Genomic DNA, 20231 nt, shown 5'->3' on the forward strand with positions numbered 1-20231 from the left:
GCCCAGCGAGTTACTACACCCATGTTTAACATGTACACAGTCATCAGATACTCGGCCTCTGTTCATCGCTCTAAACGTCAGCCAAGGTAATCCCATATTTTAACTGCTAATGTTATTACTCGCCCGTTGAAGATACTGCATCGTAAACCAAAAGTGTTCTGTAATCTGATTGGTTGAAAAACATGATCAGATGGTATTCTGCCATGACTTTAGTAAATACTGGATTGTGATTGGTTAATCAAAGTCATTCGGATGTATATAATCACGTTATATACCTCTGATTTTCCAACACTTTTGGTATTTGTTTAAAATCTGAATAACACGGTTATGGTACAATGGAGATAAACGTAATGTGTTGGAAAATCAGACGTATATACCGAAATTATAGTAGCTCTAAATTTTGTACTTAAAACCGAACGCGTATCGTTCAAATTTAGAGCTATTATAATTTCGTTATATACCTCTGATTTTCCAACACATTACGTTTATCGCCTAATTAGAATCCCGGAAACCTCAAGACTATTCACTGCGTATTGACACGTAGAAACAGTGCAAACAATTGTTTTGTCGTACCATCAACAGTGGTGACGTCATTCAAATCATATTGTGACGTTAGAATGACGTTACAAATGAGCCACTCTAGATGCTACAATGAGAACCAGCTGAAACGGCCAGCTGATGACACTTCATTGGCTAACACATGATGTTTATCTCTTAAGTGTAATATATTTACGCCAATATTACACTAGTGTAATACCGCTTGACGCATGACGTCAAAATGGTTCAAGATTGTGACGTCACAATGCTAATGTCGCTGTCGCAATTTTGTTAGACCTTGCTTGACTCGCGGAGAGCAGAGAGACCTCAGACTGTAGACATTTTCGCCGCAGTTTCTGTCAGTTTACGTTGGCGAGCAATAAACAGAATACTAAACTCGCTTTCGTGAAATACCATTTTTATTAAAATCGTTAAAGATTTCGTATCAAACTCGCTTTCTCTCGTTTGATACCAAATCATTAACCCGTTAAGAAAAATGGTATTACACAGAAGGTCGTTTAGTATCCCCTACAGACCATTCTTATTGAAGCCTCAAGAATATTCATATCTGTACCCAAAACGAGGCTAAATTGGGCAAGGGCACATTCGCATAATCTTTTTCTGTTTAAAATGTTTTGTACAATCGAATCTTTTATAGATAAAGACGTGAATAAATGCCGTGTATTTTCAGCTGTGCCCACTGGTGATGGCGATGTGCGCATATCATAACTCATATGACAACAACAGGGGAAAAAGGAATTGCCACATCATCATTAAGAAAATATGTATTTCAGTCAACATGAATAATTATTTACCCTGGATGAACTGATGGTGCCTGCATATGGAATATTTGAAACAACTGTCAGACTTGAGTTATTGTAGATCTGGTGTATTTATTCCGTACCACTGTAACTGAAAACCGTTTTAAGGGGGACACATTATCAGATTAACATATCAGGATTCACACTACAGCAAACAAGTACTAGTAACCCAAATAAATAACGGACACCTGGAGTGAAGTTAATTCAAATATATTTTGGAATGGTCTCATACAAGTCTAATGACAGTAGACACATTCACAATAGCTTCAAACTGTAATTCTGTTGAATTACCAATAGACACATTCACAATAGCATCAAACTGTAATTCTGTTGAATTAACAATAGACACATTCACAATAGCTTCAAACTGTAATTCTGTTGAATTAACAATAGACACATTCACAATAGCTTCAAACTGTAATTGGGGGCGGTAGGGTAGCCTAGTGGTTAAAGCATTTGCTCGTCACGCCGAAGACCCGGGTTCGATTCCTCACATGGGTACAATGTGTGAGACTCATTTTCTGGTGTCCTCCGCCGTGATATCGCTGGAATATTGCTAAAAACGGCGTAAAACCAAACTCACTCACTCACTCACTCAAACTGTAATTCTGTTGAATTAACAATAGACACATTCACAATAGCTTCAAACTGTAATTCTGTTGAATTAACAATACAACTTTTAGAGGATGCAAATTACAAATATATTGGATAGTATTTATATTTACAGATTTAAATATATTAGTCTGACGTGATACCATGAATTGCAACAATGGCTGGATCAATCCATAATTTATCATAAATTTTCTCCCGTCACACATTATCATAATCTGATTTTTTCTTCAGATTCCCAACCAACTCTTTCAATCAGGGTGAAAAACTTATTTTTCATCAATTATTGATTAGACGGCAGCAAATTGTCAAAGACTTTTCTGTTATGCATCTACGACCATCAATGTGTAATCTTTTTTCATCCATCATTTACACAACAGAAACAAATTCATCAACACACATTACATTCAGTTGTTGTGCTGACTGGACAAGAAATTTCACAAAACCCGGGAGAATATTCAACAACTGAAACAGTTCCAGCTAATCAGTACCAATGTTTGAAATGATGGAAAACTGTAAAATGTTCTGTCACTTTTTTATCATCATACATGAATTTACGTGCTCCAAACTTTTCAAGGTTAAGTGTCTGCTCATTTCTGCTATCTTGTCATCCTTTTCCTTGATTTTTCTCTCCTGTTTATGTAATGTTTGACGGAGTTGTTCTATCTCGGACTGGATGCTAGAAATGGGCTTCACATATTGTACCCATGTGGGGAATCAAACCCGTGACGAACGAACGCTTTAACCACTTGGCTACCCCACCACACCTTTAGAAGTTATAATGGATATGATGCTCACTGACCATGGTCAGGTCCGATCAGGGATTCGAACGCATTACCAACACACGTTGTCAAACTCGACTCGACTCGACTCATAGCGTACTTGGCGTAATTTGGAAGCAAAACGTTGCACGAGTATCAGTTGATGAGCTATCTTGTGGGGCCATTCTGCTGAGCTCCAGTTCATCCACGTCATCGTAGCTCAAGAAAAGACCTGCAAATATATCATGAAACATGTTTTAGTTGCCATTAATATAAAACAAGTATAATTAAAAAACAGTAATACGAAATGTTGACGGAATAACACACATCACTGTCGTCTAAGTGATTTAAGTTCAGAATGTTTGTATTGATAAAAATATTCACCGATTGTCTAAGCACGGTTTTGTGCAGCTTCTAGCAATTTTCAGGACACCAGAAAAATGTGTTCCACACAAAGAAGCCGTGCATGGACTCGAACCGGTGTTTTCAGCATGACGAGGGGACGCCTCTACCATTAAGCTAAACCACCGTGCCGAAATAATGTTTAGCACGCTACAACATGCATGCTTGCCATAAAATGCCATTATACTTGTCATTTGAGAACTTACCATCACGTTATGTGTCATTTGAGAACTTACCACCATGTTATGTGTCATGTGAGAACCTGCTATTACGTCATGTGTCATGTGAGAACTTACCATCACGTTATGTGTCATGTGAGAACATACCATCCCGTTATGTGTCATGTGAGAACATACTACCACGTCATGTGTCATGTGAGAACTTACCATCACGTTATGTGTCATGCGAGACCTTACCACCATGTTATGTGCCATGCGAGAACATACCATCACGTTATGTGTCATGTGAGAACATACCACAATGGTATGTGTCATGTGAGAACATACCATCACGTTATGTGTCATGTGAGAACATACCACAATGGTATGTGTCATTTGAAAACTTACCACCACGTTATGTGTCACGTGAGAACTTACTATCACGTTATGTGTCATTTGATAACTTAACATCACGTTATGTGATATGTGAGACCTTACCACCACGTTATGTGTCATGTGAGAACTTACCATCACGTTACGTGTGATTTGAGAACCTACCATCACGTTATGTGTCATGTGAGAACATACCACCATGTTATGTGTCATGTGAGAACCTACTATCACGTTATGTGTCAGGTGCGAACTTACTATCACGTTATGTGTGATTTGAGAACTTACCATCACGTCCTGTGTCATGTGGGAACTTACTACCACGTTATGTGTCACGTGAGAACTTACCATCACGTTATGTGTCATGTGAGAACATACCATCAGAGGTCGTACAAGAGAAAGTGTTATTCCATTACTTACCATCATAAGCCACGGACTCGAGAAAAGTCTCACTGCCACTGTTCAAAGTCAACTTGAATAAACACGGGCTGTTGGATTTCATTATCGTCAGGTTGGAATCAATGTTTTTCTAAAAACATACATTATTACCATACAATAATGAGTATTGGCACAGCGGACGGACATATATCCAATATATGATTTGAACCTAGTGAACAAAAGTTTGGTGTCGTGATTGGTTGACAGAATATCAAAGTTTCATGTTGATTAGTCCAATGGTTAGACGGTCACAGAAGGTGAGACAAGGTCAAGATCAAGACGGGTGATCTAATACATGAGTGAGTTTTGTTGTATGCCGCACTCAGCAATATTTCAGCAATATGGCGTCAGCTAATACATGAAAACATACACAAACATGACGATTCACATTTGGGGTTGAATACTGAGTTTTCACCTGAAGAACTTGTGAGAAGCCTACCTTGACCAGAGAGAGTTTCTTGTAAGCCATGTTGCACATGAGGAAACGGCGGCGTCTTACGCTTTGAAAAGCCACCACAGTTTTCGCGCTGTCATCCTGTGAATCGCTCACTGCCCAACTGTACATCCAGAACTTATCTGAAAACAGTAATAATTATGACGTTAAAGTGCACTATTGCACATTAAAAACATGGCATTATTAAGTACATTGCTCACGACAAACAAAGGAATCTGAGTCTTGCTGGTAAAATAAGCACAGACTTGGTGCATGGATGGACTGAGACAATGACTGACTGGCGTTAAGCCGGTCTTGGCAAATATTCCAGCAACATATCAGCTGGGAACAGCAGACATGGGCTTCACACTTTGTGCCCATGGGGATTCGAACCCGGGTCTTCGGTGTGACGAACCAACCCTTTAACCACTAGGCTACCACCATCCTTACGTATCGCGACTCGCGCACTGTCTGCACAATGAAATCACTTTCTGCATACTTTTTGACACCTGAAGTTCGCACACCTGATATTGAAAACTGGAGAACAATGTATATTCTCCCACCTTTGAAATACGTTGAAAACACGTTAATTTCAACCTTAACTGCCTCATGACACGGCTTAGAGAATATCAGCGTCTCCGCGAGGTGGGTATGCTGGCGACCGGAATGGCTTAGAATTAAGTGGCCAGGGATGAGTTTGCCTTCCATCGAAACACGATCTCACCTCTGTGGAGACGTTTTCAAGATTCGGGCAGCACGAGAGATGTGTTTCGGACCGGCCATTCACGCGTGACGTCACGACAGCAAGACAACCACATTCGGCTGACCTATCTAAGGAATCGATTCCAGATTGCCAGTTTGATTGCTCGGAGACGTAACTCAAGCATGTTTGGGAGCGACGTTTATGTCAACCCCAGAATCAGCCATTGACGTTAGCTGAATTGGAACAAGCGTTAGTTCAGACATGGTACTACATTCCCAAGCTTTCTCTAATCGCATAGTGTCTTTTTTCGTTGCCGTTGCATCAACACCAATGGTGGACACACACGACGCTGAAATTGTGAACTGACTTTTGACACCACATCTCTTCAGGGGCGTGTCATGATGACTACTGTCAAATCGTACGAACAGCGATATTAGTCTGTCAACAATTGAACAGTTATTAAAGAAAACACCACAAATCATGTTATTATCTTTTTGCATTTGAAATAACATCAATTATAAACCGACAGTGACGTCAATCTGTTGTTCTTAGGGGACACCATTTTTCGTAATATCCCTCAAATCTGATACAATCCCGCTTCCGCGAGCAGTTATCTAAATTTTCCCTCTGCCTCAAGCATTATCTTAATACTGCCCCTCTGCCCAAGAACTTTGCATTATTCCTTGTTTTGAAGACTGATACAACTTTGTCTTACCGATACTGAATGTGATCTTAAAATATGACATTATGAACAATTTCCAAGATAAAGTGCCGACTTTACTAGCCTGGAGGATTTATCCACTTGGCTACGAAGGATCGCTATGAAAGAAAGATCGTTACTCGGTATGAGCTATGTTTTCTTCCCAAGACGGGTAGTGTCGGCAGTGCACGTTCAGGGCACCGGTAGCGCACGCAAGGCAATGCGTGGGCTGCCAGTCTTATCTCAGTTCATTTCATAAGTGAATGCCAAATACTGAAATTATATCTAAAGTATATCTTTGGTCGGTTTATATGTTGGATATAACATGAACCGTGGGCATTATTGAAAAGTAAGCCCTCTTTCCTTGATGAATGCCTGCGGGGCTTCGTCCCTTGTGCATTTACCACGGGCAGAGGGTTTACTTTTCAATAATGTCCGCGGGTCATGTTATGTCCCACACATAATGCACAGTTACTTTATTCGTATATAACAGTCTCCCCCATGTTAGAAGAGTAGGAGAGATACAGGGCCACCATTTTCCTGAAAATGCAATTCGAGCCCTGGGCCTCCATTCACAAAGCACTAAGGTGATCGTAAGTAACGAAGTGACCCTAGTGCAGTGTTAAGAATGGGAGTTAAGGTTAAGCTTAATAAAGGTTGCTTCGTGAAAGGAGCCCCTCGTTGTTGAGACAGCAACATATATAATGAATGCACCTACAAGAGTCAATATCACCGCGCTGCCTCTCCATCACTGCCTTATCCTGTAGCGCCCGGAGGAACTGGCGGTTGTGGAGACCGTGAGCGACTTTCACACATTCCTGGTTGAGATATTTCATGACTGTGAGTGAACTTCTATACGTGATCGTCTTGATGAATTTGTATGTGACATCCCTGATAATGGCAGCGACGTCCACTACAAACATAAAACAAGACCGATGGTGAATATTACATCCATGTAAATATCCTGTTAACACAATGACCGTTGATAACTTTTATGAATACCCTAAATATAGATGCCTATTTTATATCACAATTAATACACACCCAACTCCAATACACTGTATTCATATCTCCATCCCTACCATCCAAAAGTGCCCTGCATAAAGAACCTTCTGTTAAAGCATGTATTATACACTTTATACCCCCATACATATCCACATTACAAATACCCTCTTCCTAGGGTATGAAATTCCTGAACAGACCGCACTGTCCACAAAAATATTAATTTTCTTAACACAGTTACACTGGCAGGAAACTTGGCCACAGTGAGAATGGAGTCTGTGATTTTTACGACGGAAACTTTGTGGAATGTCACAGTGTCTTTGTAAATTTACCATCAGCAGGGGACGGGTGAGCTACAGTACATGGCCTGTATGCCTACAGTGTCACTATTACAAGACAGTTGAATTCACATGTACTTGCATTAGGTTTCCGTCAGTAAATATCATGATCTTCAGGAAGTTACTGATTATCAGGTAAAACCATAAACTGTCACGAATTTTTTTTTATAAATAATCGCGTAGACACCTGACTGGATGAAAAGACAGTAAAGGGAGGTAATAAATGTAGATGCGTCCAAGGTATAGTGGAGACTTATCGGAGCGTATACCCTGGAGATATCGAGGATGAAGTACAGTATGTCCGTCATTAATATTGCTTAGAAAATTACCATTATTTTATTCATCGACTCCTTCAACAAAACGTAATTAGACTATTCACTAATTCCCATCGCCGCCAGTAACAATACCGCTCATGAACTCCCACCGCCGACAGTAATCATCCCATTCATGAACTACCCTCACCATCAGTAATCATCCCATTCATAGACTACCCTCACCGACAGTAATCATCCCATTCATAGACTACCCTCACCGACAGTAATCATCCCATTCATAGACTACCCTCACCGACAGTAATCATCCCATTCATGAACTACCCTCACCATCAGTAATCATCTCACTCACGAACTACCCTCACCGACAGTAATCATCCCATTCACAGACTACCCTCACCGACAGTAATCATCCCATTCATGAACTACCCTCACCGACAGTAATCATCCCATTCATGAACTACCCTCAACGACAGTAATCATCCCATTCATGAACTACCCTCACCGACAGTAATCATCCCATTCATGAACTACCCTTAACGACAGTAATCATCCCATTCATGAACTACCCTCAACGACAGTAATCATCCCATTCATGAACTACCCTCACCGACAGTAACCGGAGTCATTACCTATTGACGTCTCCTTTCCATCGGAGCCCACGTTTGCAATGGTGAAGGTGATCTCAAGAAAACTTTTCTCGGTTCGCATCATGTGACCTTCCTCAAAGACGTCGTGCTCCCGGAAGAATGTCTGCAAAATTGATAGAACATTGACCACATTTTAAAAAGAATTTGTAGCACTAGTTTAAGAGCAATCATTTCATATAATGTCGTTGATAAAACGTGAAAATCCACACGTCTATGGATCGAGTTCAACATCAACCTCATTGTAAAAGTGACGGTGTGACTGACAGTGTGACGCACTGTGTGACTGACGGTGTGACTGACAGTGTGACTGATGATGTGACTGACGGTGTGACTGACAGTGTGACTGATAGTGCAACTGGTGGTGTGACTGACGGTGGCCATCTAGAGCCTTATGGGTCACTTACAAATGTGATTTTCCCTTGGAGATGGCGAATAGTCTCCAGCACTTCCTGGTGGTCCCATGAAATCACATTGACCTGGTTGATGTACCTCAGTTCATCGCCGGCCCTACAAAGGTAAGTGATCATGGTCCGTAGAATGAGGTGATAATTCAAGTTATTGGTTTGTAACACATTCATTAAATAAATAAAGAAATAGGCTGCACACATTGCATTGTTTTGTTGAATCGAACTCGGGTCTACGGTGTACCAAGCGAACGCTTTAACAGGTGTTCTACCCTACAAGAAATACTGTGTCGTTACTCATAAATATATGACCAAGTCATTCATGCATTCCTTCACAGAGGGTTTGTTGTCACCGTGTTCTAAACACTGGTTTTGCTGTATCTTCTACATTACATAATGCGTTTTTCAGCCTTTTCGCTGTCTCGGTTGGACTCATGGCTCACACAGGCACCACCCGTAGTCCAAGAGCTCCATTGTCGTGCGATCACAAATTGTGTATCTCATACGTCAAAGGAATTTGCATTGTTCAACATTGACATATTGTATTTACTAACCCACTATGGTAAATCACTATCCCTCGCCAATATACTCATTGTGCTACATTTGATTTCTGTCTTTTGTGTATAGGTTCTGGAAATGTAGAACTACACAAGTCTTACCGAAGTTTGGTCCACTTTGTCTCTTCCACTTCTTGGAGTCGATGACAGTAACGACCATGTTTCTCCCTTCGTGTGGCCAGAAAGGCTCCGAACTGTCCCCTATTCGGTCGAGCACTGTCTACTGTCTCCGTGTCACTTGCAACATCGTCATCAGCTTCATCCAGAGATTCAAATGTGATAGGTGACCTTGTCCATTCCGTAGAAGAATCACGGCCATCAGAGTCGTCTATTGATATTTCACCTTCTGCTATGATCAGTCTGCAACGAGACGACACCGACACATGATTACATAGTGACTCACTTGTGCTTCGTTGTGGGACAATGACTCTCCGTAACCAACTTCAACTGATTTGTAACCTGAGCTCAGTGCACGTGACCACAAATTGTCAAGGATGTGCTACGGATGAATCGTGATATATCTAAGTTTATATTTCTTTGTTGACCTCTTGCGTATATTAGCTTCCTGCTTAAGGGTTAAGCAATATTCAAATCAACAGAAAACTTCCTGTTTACCGGATCATGTTACAATCCCAGTTGGACATTACAGTCCCCTGGTTTAATTCAAATCCTCTTTTTCCACGTTGAACAATATATTTCTATTCTAAAGAATCCACTTATCTTTCTAAACAACATTCTGAAAATTGACAACATACATTCGGCCCAGACCACATGTTCTATTGACCCTGTGTCTGTGTTCATATAACCATGGGAGAACAGTCCCCCGAGATGGCGCTCGTACAAGGTGACAAGAACACGGAAACTTCTTTCGTCACACGTGGTTGTCTACGGTGGTCTCCCTTTGCACATGTACCGTAACGTCTCGGGGTCGTTATAACGTGAAAAGGTCGCAGAAAGGGGTTGCTCTTTCATACCATTACATTTCCCAGTCTGATATCATGGCCGTAGTTTAGAGAAAATACACGCCTTCTTCATGCTAAAACAAGGACATGGTCTCTACTTTAAATCATACCAAAGGTACCAATACAAAGGATCACTTTCAGTTCATTGGCACTACTTCCGGCTATTGTGAGAATACTTCCGGTCTAATGACACCACATCCGGCCTAACGATACCAGGTCAGCTACAATGACACCAGGACAGTCTAATGACAGCACACCCGGTGTGTAACGACACCAGGTCAGCTCTAAAGACACCACTTTCAGTCTAATGACACCACATACGGCCTAACGACACCAGGTCAGCTCTATTGAAACCAGTTTCAGTCTAATGACACCACATACGTTCTCATTACATCATGCCCTTCAGTCTGATGAAGTAAAGTCTGGTTTGGAAAATACAAAATATTATGCATATATTTAAGAGCACCACATGATCTTTTTTTTGATAAAAAAACCCATTTTAGCAGCTTTAAAAGTACGCCAAGTTTCATCTTGTTTGATTATATCACTTCTCTGAAAGAAAATCCACGCCATGTGTGGTTTAATAAATCATTTCTGTGGCTTTGCTAAGAGGAAAATTTCAAGCACTTTCGGTTGTGCTGAGTCCAGATGTTTAATACCATAGACCTTAGCAGCTCTTGTTGGAATAAAGGGCGGTGTCTTTCAAACGTGTCGTTCAAAGACAAAGGGCATGTTTGTTCAATGTATTCAGTGGGTGAACCAGCTTACGAACAATCTTCACATCGTCCTGGACACTGCTGTCTACCATAGCCACTTCATTTCCTCATCCTAGGAATAACGTTTACTGTACGAAATACGATTACTTTAAACCATGAAGTACGGCTCACTATTTGCTTGAACATACAATGTGTCTCTAAGAATATACTACACCTTTGAACGTATGACTTAGAACTTGAACTTGACCTTCATAATGTTTGGCTGCCAATCCAACATGACGTTTATGATGTTCTTAGAAAATAGGTAAACCGTGACCAACTACTGTAATCGCCGTAAGCGTTTAGACCATAAACATGTTGGAAACTCAAAAGCTACAGAAACAAATGATATTTAAGTGAAACCTGCTAATATCTTTTGTGAACTTTACTTCACGAGCGAGCTTCTTAATTTAACACCATGCCCAAAGGATGGGATTGTTTTCACTGACTTATATTAACATTTCAAGATACGATGTCAACATAATCGTGTTCAGGCCATGACCTGACGGTGACCTTGACATGAGTGAAGGAACAATATTTCCGCCATATCAGGACGAGAGATACTTATACATTAATGCAGAATATATTCAGACTACTCGCATAAAAAGATGTCGTTAGTGGACAGTTAAACAACTACAGTATCACTGGTTTGGGCTTGAAACCAGCCTGTTATTATAAGATATTAAATAAATAAATAAATAAATAAATAAATAAATAAATAAATAAATAAATAAATAAATAAATAAATAAATAAATAAATAAAAGTACGGTAAATATTAGATTGCCAGAAGGTAGATCACCATAACAGGGGTCATGGGGATTTACAGTACCTTTGTACGGACATACACCACAGACGGGTTTACACCATCCCTTCAAGTGTTACCGAGTGAGAAATTCAGTCAACATTGAAAAGAACACACTTAAAGTACTGATGGTTCGAATGTCGTGGTCATATTTTATACCCTGTCGTTTAATATGCTAACGATTTATGGAATATTTGACTATACATATTAAAATGTGTATATTAATTCAGTTATCTTTGTAAACCAATAAATTTAGTTAAAAACTATTTGAAAGGGGCAAGGTGATTAAACGGCCAGCTAGTGATCCAGCGAGGTTGAGGTGTTGGGATCGAGCCCACCCGTGACAGGGTGTGTAAACCTTGGCGTCAGCTTTGCTCACTCTTTCCGTGTTGTCACAACCCCTAGTGTACAGTACACAACCCTGTGCACGTAAAAGAACCGACGAATCCGTTGGTAGATGACCACATGGTGGCCACACAAATACGTGCAAACGCCTAGTTGTGCCTACAGCCACGTGCAGTAAACTTGGACAAAGTACTGTGACTCTGTGTCCCAATCCATCCAGCTGTGAATTGCGTACCTCGTAAGGATGAAAAAGCCACAACTCGGTGCGCCTAGTGGCAGCAAGAGTTGTTTTGATTTTTTCATTGCGCTTGCATTGCATTACCATACAAAAATACATCAGTACAAAGTGATTACAAATGCCGTAAGTCATTCTTCACAGAGTTACGAGTGACTCTATGGTTTTTCAGGGACGACCAACCTCAGCGTGGAAGTCAGAGATATGGCTGAGGGTGTGGCACAACGTTTAGAAATAGTGCATAGTAAAGGGGAACACAAGAAATGGACTTGTTCATGTTGGGGTGAAAGAAAAAAAACACGGATCTCGTGAAGAGCGAACATTTTATTCATTAGTCTACCCCAGTAACTCGCGTGACAAATGCACCTGTGACCTGACTATGGCAACACGGTAGTGAAGGTAGGTGCGTCATAAACAGGAAACCTGATCTAACCTCCTTCTAACGTCTTCGGTTTTTCTTGTGATACCTAGATAAAGGAAGAGGAGTTTTTTTAGCCTCCAAGGGGCACATCATTCAAACACACATTTTGTACTGAGTCCACATAAAAAGCTGGTGCTAAAGCGAATCCTGTTTTCAGTTCGAGGCACAAATAAAATAAGGGACCGTTCTTAATTTCTGCATACGGGGCTCATGCACATTATACATGCATCTCCCTAAACTCCGACAGTTGTGCCTTCCCCCTGCCTTCCCTCTGCCTCCTGTGGTCAATAAAGCCATAACGGCGACCGCTCTGCGTTTGTTTTGAGCATGTTCAATAGAACTGGCGTTTTGGGCCGTTTTTGGTGTTGGCTCTGACTTCTTTCTGTAACGGGGCGTAAGTGACCAATTAATCTTCTTCATCATATTTGGCTTGGGAAACTCTTTCTTAATTTTCTCATTTACAATGCTTCACTACAGTATCAAATGATCCGTCTTCACACTACAGCAAGTGATGCCACAGGTATGTAATGATGGTCCCATTCTTGATTTTGACTTTTTTTACAAGAAGGTCGAGAAATCACTTAGAATATTAATTGTGAGAGTCATTTGCTTCACACATTTGTTAGTGTTTGTTTCTAGTCGTTTGTTTTAAAATGAAAATCGTACACATGCAAATTACACGTGCCATACACCAATCATCTTTCAAGAGCGACTACATTCCAAATAGCTATGGTTGTAAGGAAGTGCAAATGGTGATGCACTTAAATATGTGAAGTTAAGCATCTTAGCAATAACAGTTTAATAAGTAAATCGCATCAGTACAATAGCCCCAGCATTAGTTTGATCTATCTAAAACATATCGGTTGAATCTATCATCGATTAAGTAATTGCATCCGAGCCCGCGGGGACAAAGCAGAATCTGACATTTATCCACAGACATATTTCAACTGGTCTACATATGTCACAGTGGCCTACATTTAATCACATCATGACACTCCGCACAGAATGACAGCAGAATGTATCTCATCCGATCCTGGGGGTCCTTTCACCAAGCAACCTTTACTAAGGTTAACTTTAACTCCAATTCTTCAACGCTGCACTAAGTTTGCCTTAGGGGTTTGACGAACACTGTTACCTTCAATAGTATTAGTCATTATATTCGTTTGTGCATGCATCTGCAGTTGAGTAGGGGTACTTACTTTTCGTCAGCTACGGCCATGTTTAGCGTATTTCACTGAAGTGTACCAGTTTCAAGACGAAGGAGGGCAGTCCGCTGTTCCGACGTCGCAGAGGAAACACGTGACGTGGTTAGACGACGCCCATTTCAACTCACAAGTCACAACCAGGAAGGATAATATAAATTGGGAAGGAAACGTTAAAGGTAGAACTTAAGTTATATATATATTGGATCTGTTTTAATTTAACGACATAGTTTATAATTTATTTAGATACAAAGGTAATTATTAAATAGTAAAATATCAAACTGGGAAATTATGTGCGCGAGAGGGGTAATGAAACACATTGTTTGAATCTACGTTTTCGCCTTTGCCTTGGTTGATGGCAATTGTACATGCTTTAAGTACGTGTGAATATCGATTAGCGTCGCATCGGCAGTTTTGCAACTATTAGTGTCGACATCTTTACATAAATATTATGAGATGCAGTACAAGTAATGTTAATCACAAACGTCTGAATGTAAAGGGTAATATTGCCAGGACCCTGAACGGTACACATAGACTGGCGGCACCCAAGGCAGGCCACGATCAGGCAGACCACGTATGATGACCTCACAGGAAGACCGCGTACTCTTCATCTGCGCAACCGGGTCATCATGGCAACGGAAACAGCGGTAGCGGCTCGAGGTCATGTCATCAGTCGGCGTAGCGTGCAACGACGTCTACGTGCAGTCGGGTATCAGAACTCGACGTCCTCTGCGTGGGATGGCATGGACGTCGTGGTTTACAGTGGGTATGAACTGTGCGTCGCTAGCTGGAACGAAATTGGTAGCGAGTGTTTTTAACAAAGTCGATTCTCCGTGTTCCATAATGATGGCCGGGTGCGAGTATATCGTGGTAAGGGACGGAGGCTATAGCCGGACTGTGTCCAAGAAGTGCATCCTTTTGGAGTAGGCGGTGTGATGGTGTGGGAATAAACGTACTCGACTGGTCGTAATACGTGGAAATTTGAACGCTCAGAGATACAGAGATGACATTCTTCAACCCGTGGTAAAACCATTTCTTCGCCAGCAACAACAAGGACCACTTCTGCAGCACGACAACGCCAGGCCCCACACAGCAAGAATTGTCCAGAACTTTTGAAAGCCCAGAATATCCAAAGTCCTCCATGGCCAGCACGCTCACGGGACTTAACTTCCACAGAGCACTTGTGGGATCACCTGAATCGCCAGATTAGAACACGTCCATGACCCGCAGCAAACCGCCAAGAACTCGCAGAGCTCTCAGGAACGTGTGGAATAGTATTCCGAATGTCGTCATTCGTCGGCTGACGACATCGATGAGACGGCAAGTCTGGGCATCAATTGCTGCTAGAGGTGGTCACACTCGTTACTAAGGATGTGTATGCGTGACCAGAGACTTGAAGTGACTGAGACATTCCATGACTGACTCTTGTTGTATCTGTGAACTGTGCTATTCCTACCCCTCTGTCCATTACATGACAGGTGCCCTTCATCTGTGATTAGTTTCTCATAGTCAGTGTGTTATAACTTAAAAACATGGTATGTTTGATTTGATTTAATCGATCATTGATAAGGGTTTCACTTTCTTTTGCTCACTAGTTCACTCGGAAGTTGAGCTGAAGTTCCTTTCATGCACGTGTTAGAGGGAACCTGTAGTGGTTGAGACGCTGTTGATGTTCTACGCATTGTGCGTTGGTCTTAATGACAGTAAACGCCCCAGAAAGGTGATGAAAGAATTCTGCAAGAGCCTGTTACCCGAAGAGGTGTTCAACCATTTTCAACCCAGGGTTCTGTTTATTGGCTGAAATATGTTTAACATGTTTTAGGGACTTGTTAAAAGTTTAATGTCGCATAAAAATCTGAGCTGGTTAAGTTGTGACTTAATAATTAATATTCTGTGTTGATGGAATGTTCCTTGTAAAGCTATTACGATATGTGACCTGAGTTTATTATTGCAGTCCCAACACATAGTAATATCATGATAATGACACCTACATTACGCTTTCTACACACCATTCAGCATACCTATTAAGCGCTAGAAAGTTATAGTCCTATGATAGCCCACCGCGTACCCATTTTCTGCTGGGTGAACAGAGGCAGTTTTTACAAACTCACTTGACTACAGTGACACCACATTATCATTTGTGCTTCGTTGTGTGACAGGACTGAAATCCTGTATACCCTCTGGAGTCAAACTGCCAAACACGGTCACCCATCCAATGACTCTCCGTAACCAACTTCAACTGATTTGTAACCTGAGCTCAGAGCACGTGACCACAAATTGTCAGGGATGTGCTACGGATATGTGATATGTCTAAGTTTATATTTCTTTGTTGGTCGCCTGCTTACATAAGCTTCCTGCTAAAGGGCTAAGCAATATTAAAAAAACAACAGAAAACTTCCTGTTTACGGGATCATGTTACAATTCCTTTTGGACGTTACTATTGATTCTCCTAGTTTAATTCAAATCCTCTTTTTCCACGCTGAACAGTACCTGTATTTTCCAGTTTAAAGTATCCACTTATATTTCTAAAGAACATTCTCAAAGTTACACAATCGACCCAGACCATATGTTCCACTGAACCCTGTGTCTGTGTTCATATAACCATGAGAGGATAGTCCCAAGAGATGGCGGTCGTACACAGGTGACAACAACACAGGTGACTTTCGTCACATATGGACGTCTACGGTGGTCCCGCGTTACACATGTACGTCTCGGGGTCGTAAAAAGCTGAAAAGGTCGCAGAAAGGGGTGGCTCTTTCGTACCGTTTCATGTCCCAGTCTGATATGACCCTAGTTTAGAGAAAATACATTCTACATAAGAACATTGTCCCTATTATTAATTAACCAAACACTACCAGCAGAAAAAGATCACCTTCAGTTGACTGACACCGTTGGCTATCATGAGGACACTTCCTGTCTAAAGACACTACATCCGGTCTAACGACATCAGAGGCGTGTCACAGAACCATGAGTGCCCGCGAACACTAGCGAGCGCTCGATCCTGAACCATCCTTACAACTACCTCTCTAAGCGAACCCAGACGGCAACCATGATTCATGTCATTTGTCACCCCTGGCCCTTTTCCGTAACCTCTAACAAGAAGACAAGAAGTCATTCGGCTAGTCCCGGATTAATGGGCTTTGGTCAGGAATGGTTTCATGTAACCGTTGAGGTCCGATAACGCGGACGCTCGCTCAAACTGGACACGCCTCTGGTCAGCTATAAAGACACCAAGTCAGCTATAAACAGCAGCAGAACCAATATTCATAATAAGATGTCCAGCATACAATCTTACAGTTACTTCCTCGATCGTTTGCACGTCATTAGAATATGGATGCCGATTTATAAACATTTAGAGATAAATTCTAATAGTGAAATTAAGTCAATCTCTTCTAGCACCGTTCGAACAGCTCACAGGGAAAAAAACCGTACCTTACTATCACAGCTTTACTAGTCCTTCCTGTCTGATTGACGACCTAAGAGAAACCCCGCTCCGGGGTAATACGAGGGGATGTCAATAAGTTTTGAGCCTTGAGCATTTTCATACCCAGGTGTCACAGCCTGTGGTACGACAGTCAATCAAGGAGAAGCGCCGGGGCAAGATCAGACCCGGTATTCTTCTGCATCAAGACAATGCTCCAGTACACACCTCTCGCGTTGCAGCCGCTGCTGTCCAGGAATGCGGGTACGAAATCTTGCCGCATCGTCCCAACTCGCCAGACCTTGCACCAAGTGATTACCATCTGTTCCCAAATCTCAAGAAACACTTGCGTGGTCGTAGATTTCAGGATGATAATGAGCTTATTGCGGCTACTGAGGCTTGGTTTGAGGACCAAAATGGCGCCTTGTCTAGAGATGGCATCAGCGCCTGGCAGAAAAGATGGAACAAGCGTCTTGACTCATAAGGGGACTATGTTGAAAAATAAATGTGGTTCATACCAATATTTTGTGTTTTTCCATGCAAGGCCCAAAACTTACTGACATCCCCTCGTAGATCAGATAAGTAGATTAGATCAGATAATAATATTCCATCTAGACAAGGTCACTTTAGTCATGTCCATCCATTCTGTTATGTAAACATGTAGCATCTAAAACTGTGACTTGTAATCAAGGGGAGGAGAAGACGATTGGAGTGAACTCGGGACCCTTGTTCCAGGTTCCTGTTTACCCTGTTGGTCGAATTCTACCAGTGTCTGCAAATATTGGCCCTATGTACATGAAGACTCGTACCATTAGTCCCATCTCGATAAAGAACAGTTGGTGGAGAATCCGGGTAACGATCCAATCTTCTCTGGCACCAGCTACCCAGCTACCCTCTACACCCGGAATTCTCTTTATCTCCCTTTCAACATCCCATTCCATGTGTACATCTCTTCGACCAAATGCTCAATGAGGATTTTTTGTTATGATCCATACGATCCAGCTAATTTTGTTTGTCGCCAACACTGCAGAGAGATCCCTCCCATGGCAATCGGTGACAGGTTATTGATCAATTATATACCACATTCAAAGATATACTCTTAAAAAAATAGGGGAACCTGAACTTTCAATTTGGATAGGAAGTGTTAACAAACGTTTCAAGGACAGGCATCTTATGAACGCACCACCATTTCCCGCTATTACCATCCCTAAACACAACGCATAGTATGCACGTGCACAATGCAGTACACATGCATGTGGTCCCATTCTTAATTTTGACGTTTTTTCAAGAAGGTCGGGAAATCACTTACAATAATAATTTGGACAGTCATCTTGCATCACACATTTGTTAGTGTTTGTTTCTAGTCGTTTGTCTTAAAATGAAAATCGTACACATGCAAATTACACGTGCCATACACCAAAGGAAGTGCAAATAGTGATGCACTCTCAAAACATTCAACATTATCATATCAACCTTGCCTGACTCCGATGCACCTCCAAAATATTTTTAATCATAAATTAAAAAATGAAGTTCCCCTACTTTTTTGAAGAGCATATAACCTTGTACATTGGCTCTGGTCGTCGCGCTCCTTTAACATTGTACGACACATCACAACCTTACAACATCTAACTGAACTTCGTTCCGTATTTCCTATCCTATGTCTAATATCACTAACGTTTCCCTACCAAAAGTACTCCTACACATGCGAACCCGTGAAGGTTAGGTGTAGAATAGTCTTCAGCAACTCAGGCCTGCCACAAAAGGCGACTGTGCTTGTCGTAAGGGGCGACTAGCGGGATCGGGTGCTTAGGCTTGATGACTTGGTTGACACATGTAATTGGTTCCCATTTGCGCAGATCGATGCTCATGCTATTGATCATTGGATAGATACATAGATTATAGATATAGGATATTTATATATATACCAATGGATTCGCGGGTTCTTTTTTAAGTTCACAGGGTTGTGTACTGTACACTAGAGGTTGTGACAACACTGAAAGAGTCTGCACACAAAGTTGACTCCAAGGTTTTTACACCCTGTCACAGGTGGGCTCGATCCCTCAACCTCAACCTCGCTGGATCACTAGCCTGGCGCTTTAGCCAGCTCGCTCACCATGTCCCCATCGGATGACAGGGGATGATAGTTTGGTCCAGACTTATTTACAGACCGCCTTCATGTAACTGGAATATGGCCGAGTGCGGAGTAAATCTAAACTCACTCACTACACTTACGATACCAGTGTCCATCACTAGTGCTAATATGTATACTACTTGTCTGATGGTGTCAATAGTACTTACTATAAATATCCAAATACCAACACTAATACAGGTAGTGACTAAATACCAGTATGGATTTGCATTCAAAGGAGAAACAAACGAGGAAAACGATATACTGTCTTTACATTACACATTGACATTGACGAGGGCATGTACACTGTTGAGAGCCTCCACTCGAGGGCACTTCCTGTGTACAAATAAATGTGCTATACTTCCCCGTAACCCAGACAATGGTTTCCCCGTGGGTTGTGAAATGGCCTGTGTTATACATGTCACATGCAAACATGTCCCGTTACGTGACTACGGCGATTCTCCTCGCCTTACACTAGTCATAGCAATAATTTACCAGTTGGCTATCAGGGCCTGCAGTCGCCTGCAGGCTTTAAAATCTACCGACCCTAAATGACATCTGCAGGCCCATTTTGTTAAAGTTAAATCGATAAAAACACGATAAACTAAATTAGGCAGAGTTACTGTTCCCACAAAATCAGTTAGCGAAGACTATGACGCAAGGAGTTTTTATTGGTAATAGACTGGTGTTGGCACGTGCAAAGCACTGACATACCAGGAAGTGAAACTGTACGTTATCTAACGATGGATTGTTCCCGAATAATAATTAAGAAAATAATAATGGG

The 20231-nt window shown here is 41.5% G+C and overlaps 1 protein-coding gene across 1 annotated transcript; it reads right to left on the bottom strand.

Annotated features, from left to right (window-relative positions):
• Positions 1-1552: 1552 nt before the first annotated feature.
• On the bottom strand, positions 1553-14002 carry LOC137282742 (uncharacterized). Its single transcript, XM_067814529.1, has 8 exons — positions 13896-14002; positions 9278-9535; positions 8619-8721; positions 8197-8317; positions 6671-6865; positions 4556-4692; positions 4099-4207; positions 1553-2960 (listed from the first exon to the last, which is right to left on the bottom strand). Exons 1-8 carry the CDS (start codon positions 13913-13915, stop codon positions 2839-2841), a joined length of 1065 nt encoding a protein of 354 aa, XP_067670630.1. The 5' UTR covers positions 13916-14002; the 3' UTR covers positions 1553-2838.
• Between the last annotated feature and the right edge of the window lie 6229 nt (positions 14003-20231).

Source organism: Haliotis asinina, chromosome 4, assembly GCF_037392515.1.
Source record: "Haliotis asinina isolate JCU_RB_2024 chromosome 4, JCU_Hal_asi_v2, whole genome shotgun sequence".
Taxonomy (NCBI): Eukaryota; Metazoa; Mollusca; class Gastropoda; order Lepetellida; family Haliotidae; genus Haliotis; species Haliotis asinina.

Excerpts from the sequence above, each read along its gene's own strand:
- LOC137282742 (XM_067814529.1), bottom strand. The coding sequence starts at position 13,915 with ATGGCCGTAGCTGACGAAAA. Across the intron at positions 9,536-13,895 it reads ATGGCCGTAGCTGACGAAAA|ACTGATCATAGCAGAAGGTG; the intron begins GTAAGTACCCCT and ends GTCTCGTTGCAG. Across the intron at positions 4,693-6,670 it reads GCGCGGTGATATTGACTCTT|ATAAGTTCTGGATGTACAGT; the intron begins GTAGGTGCATTC and ends TACTGTTTTCAG.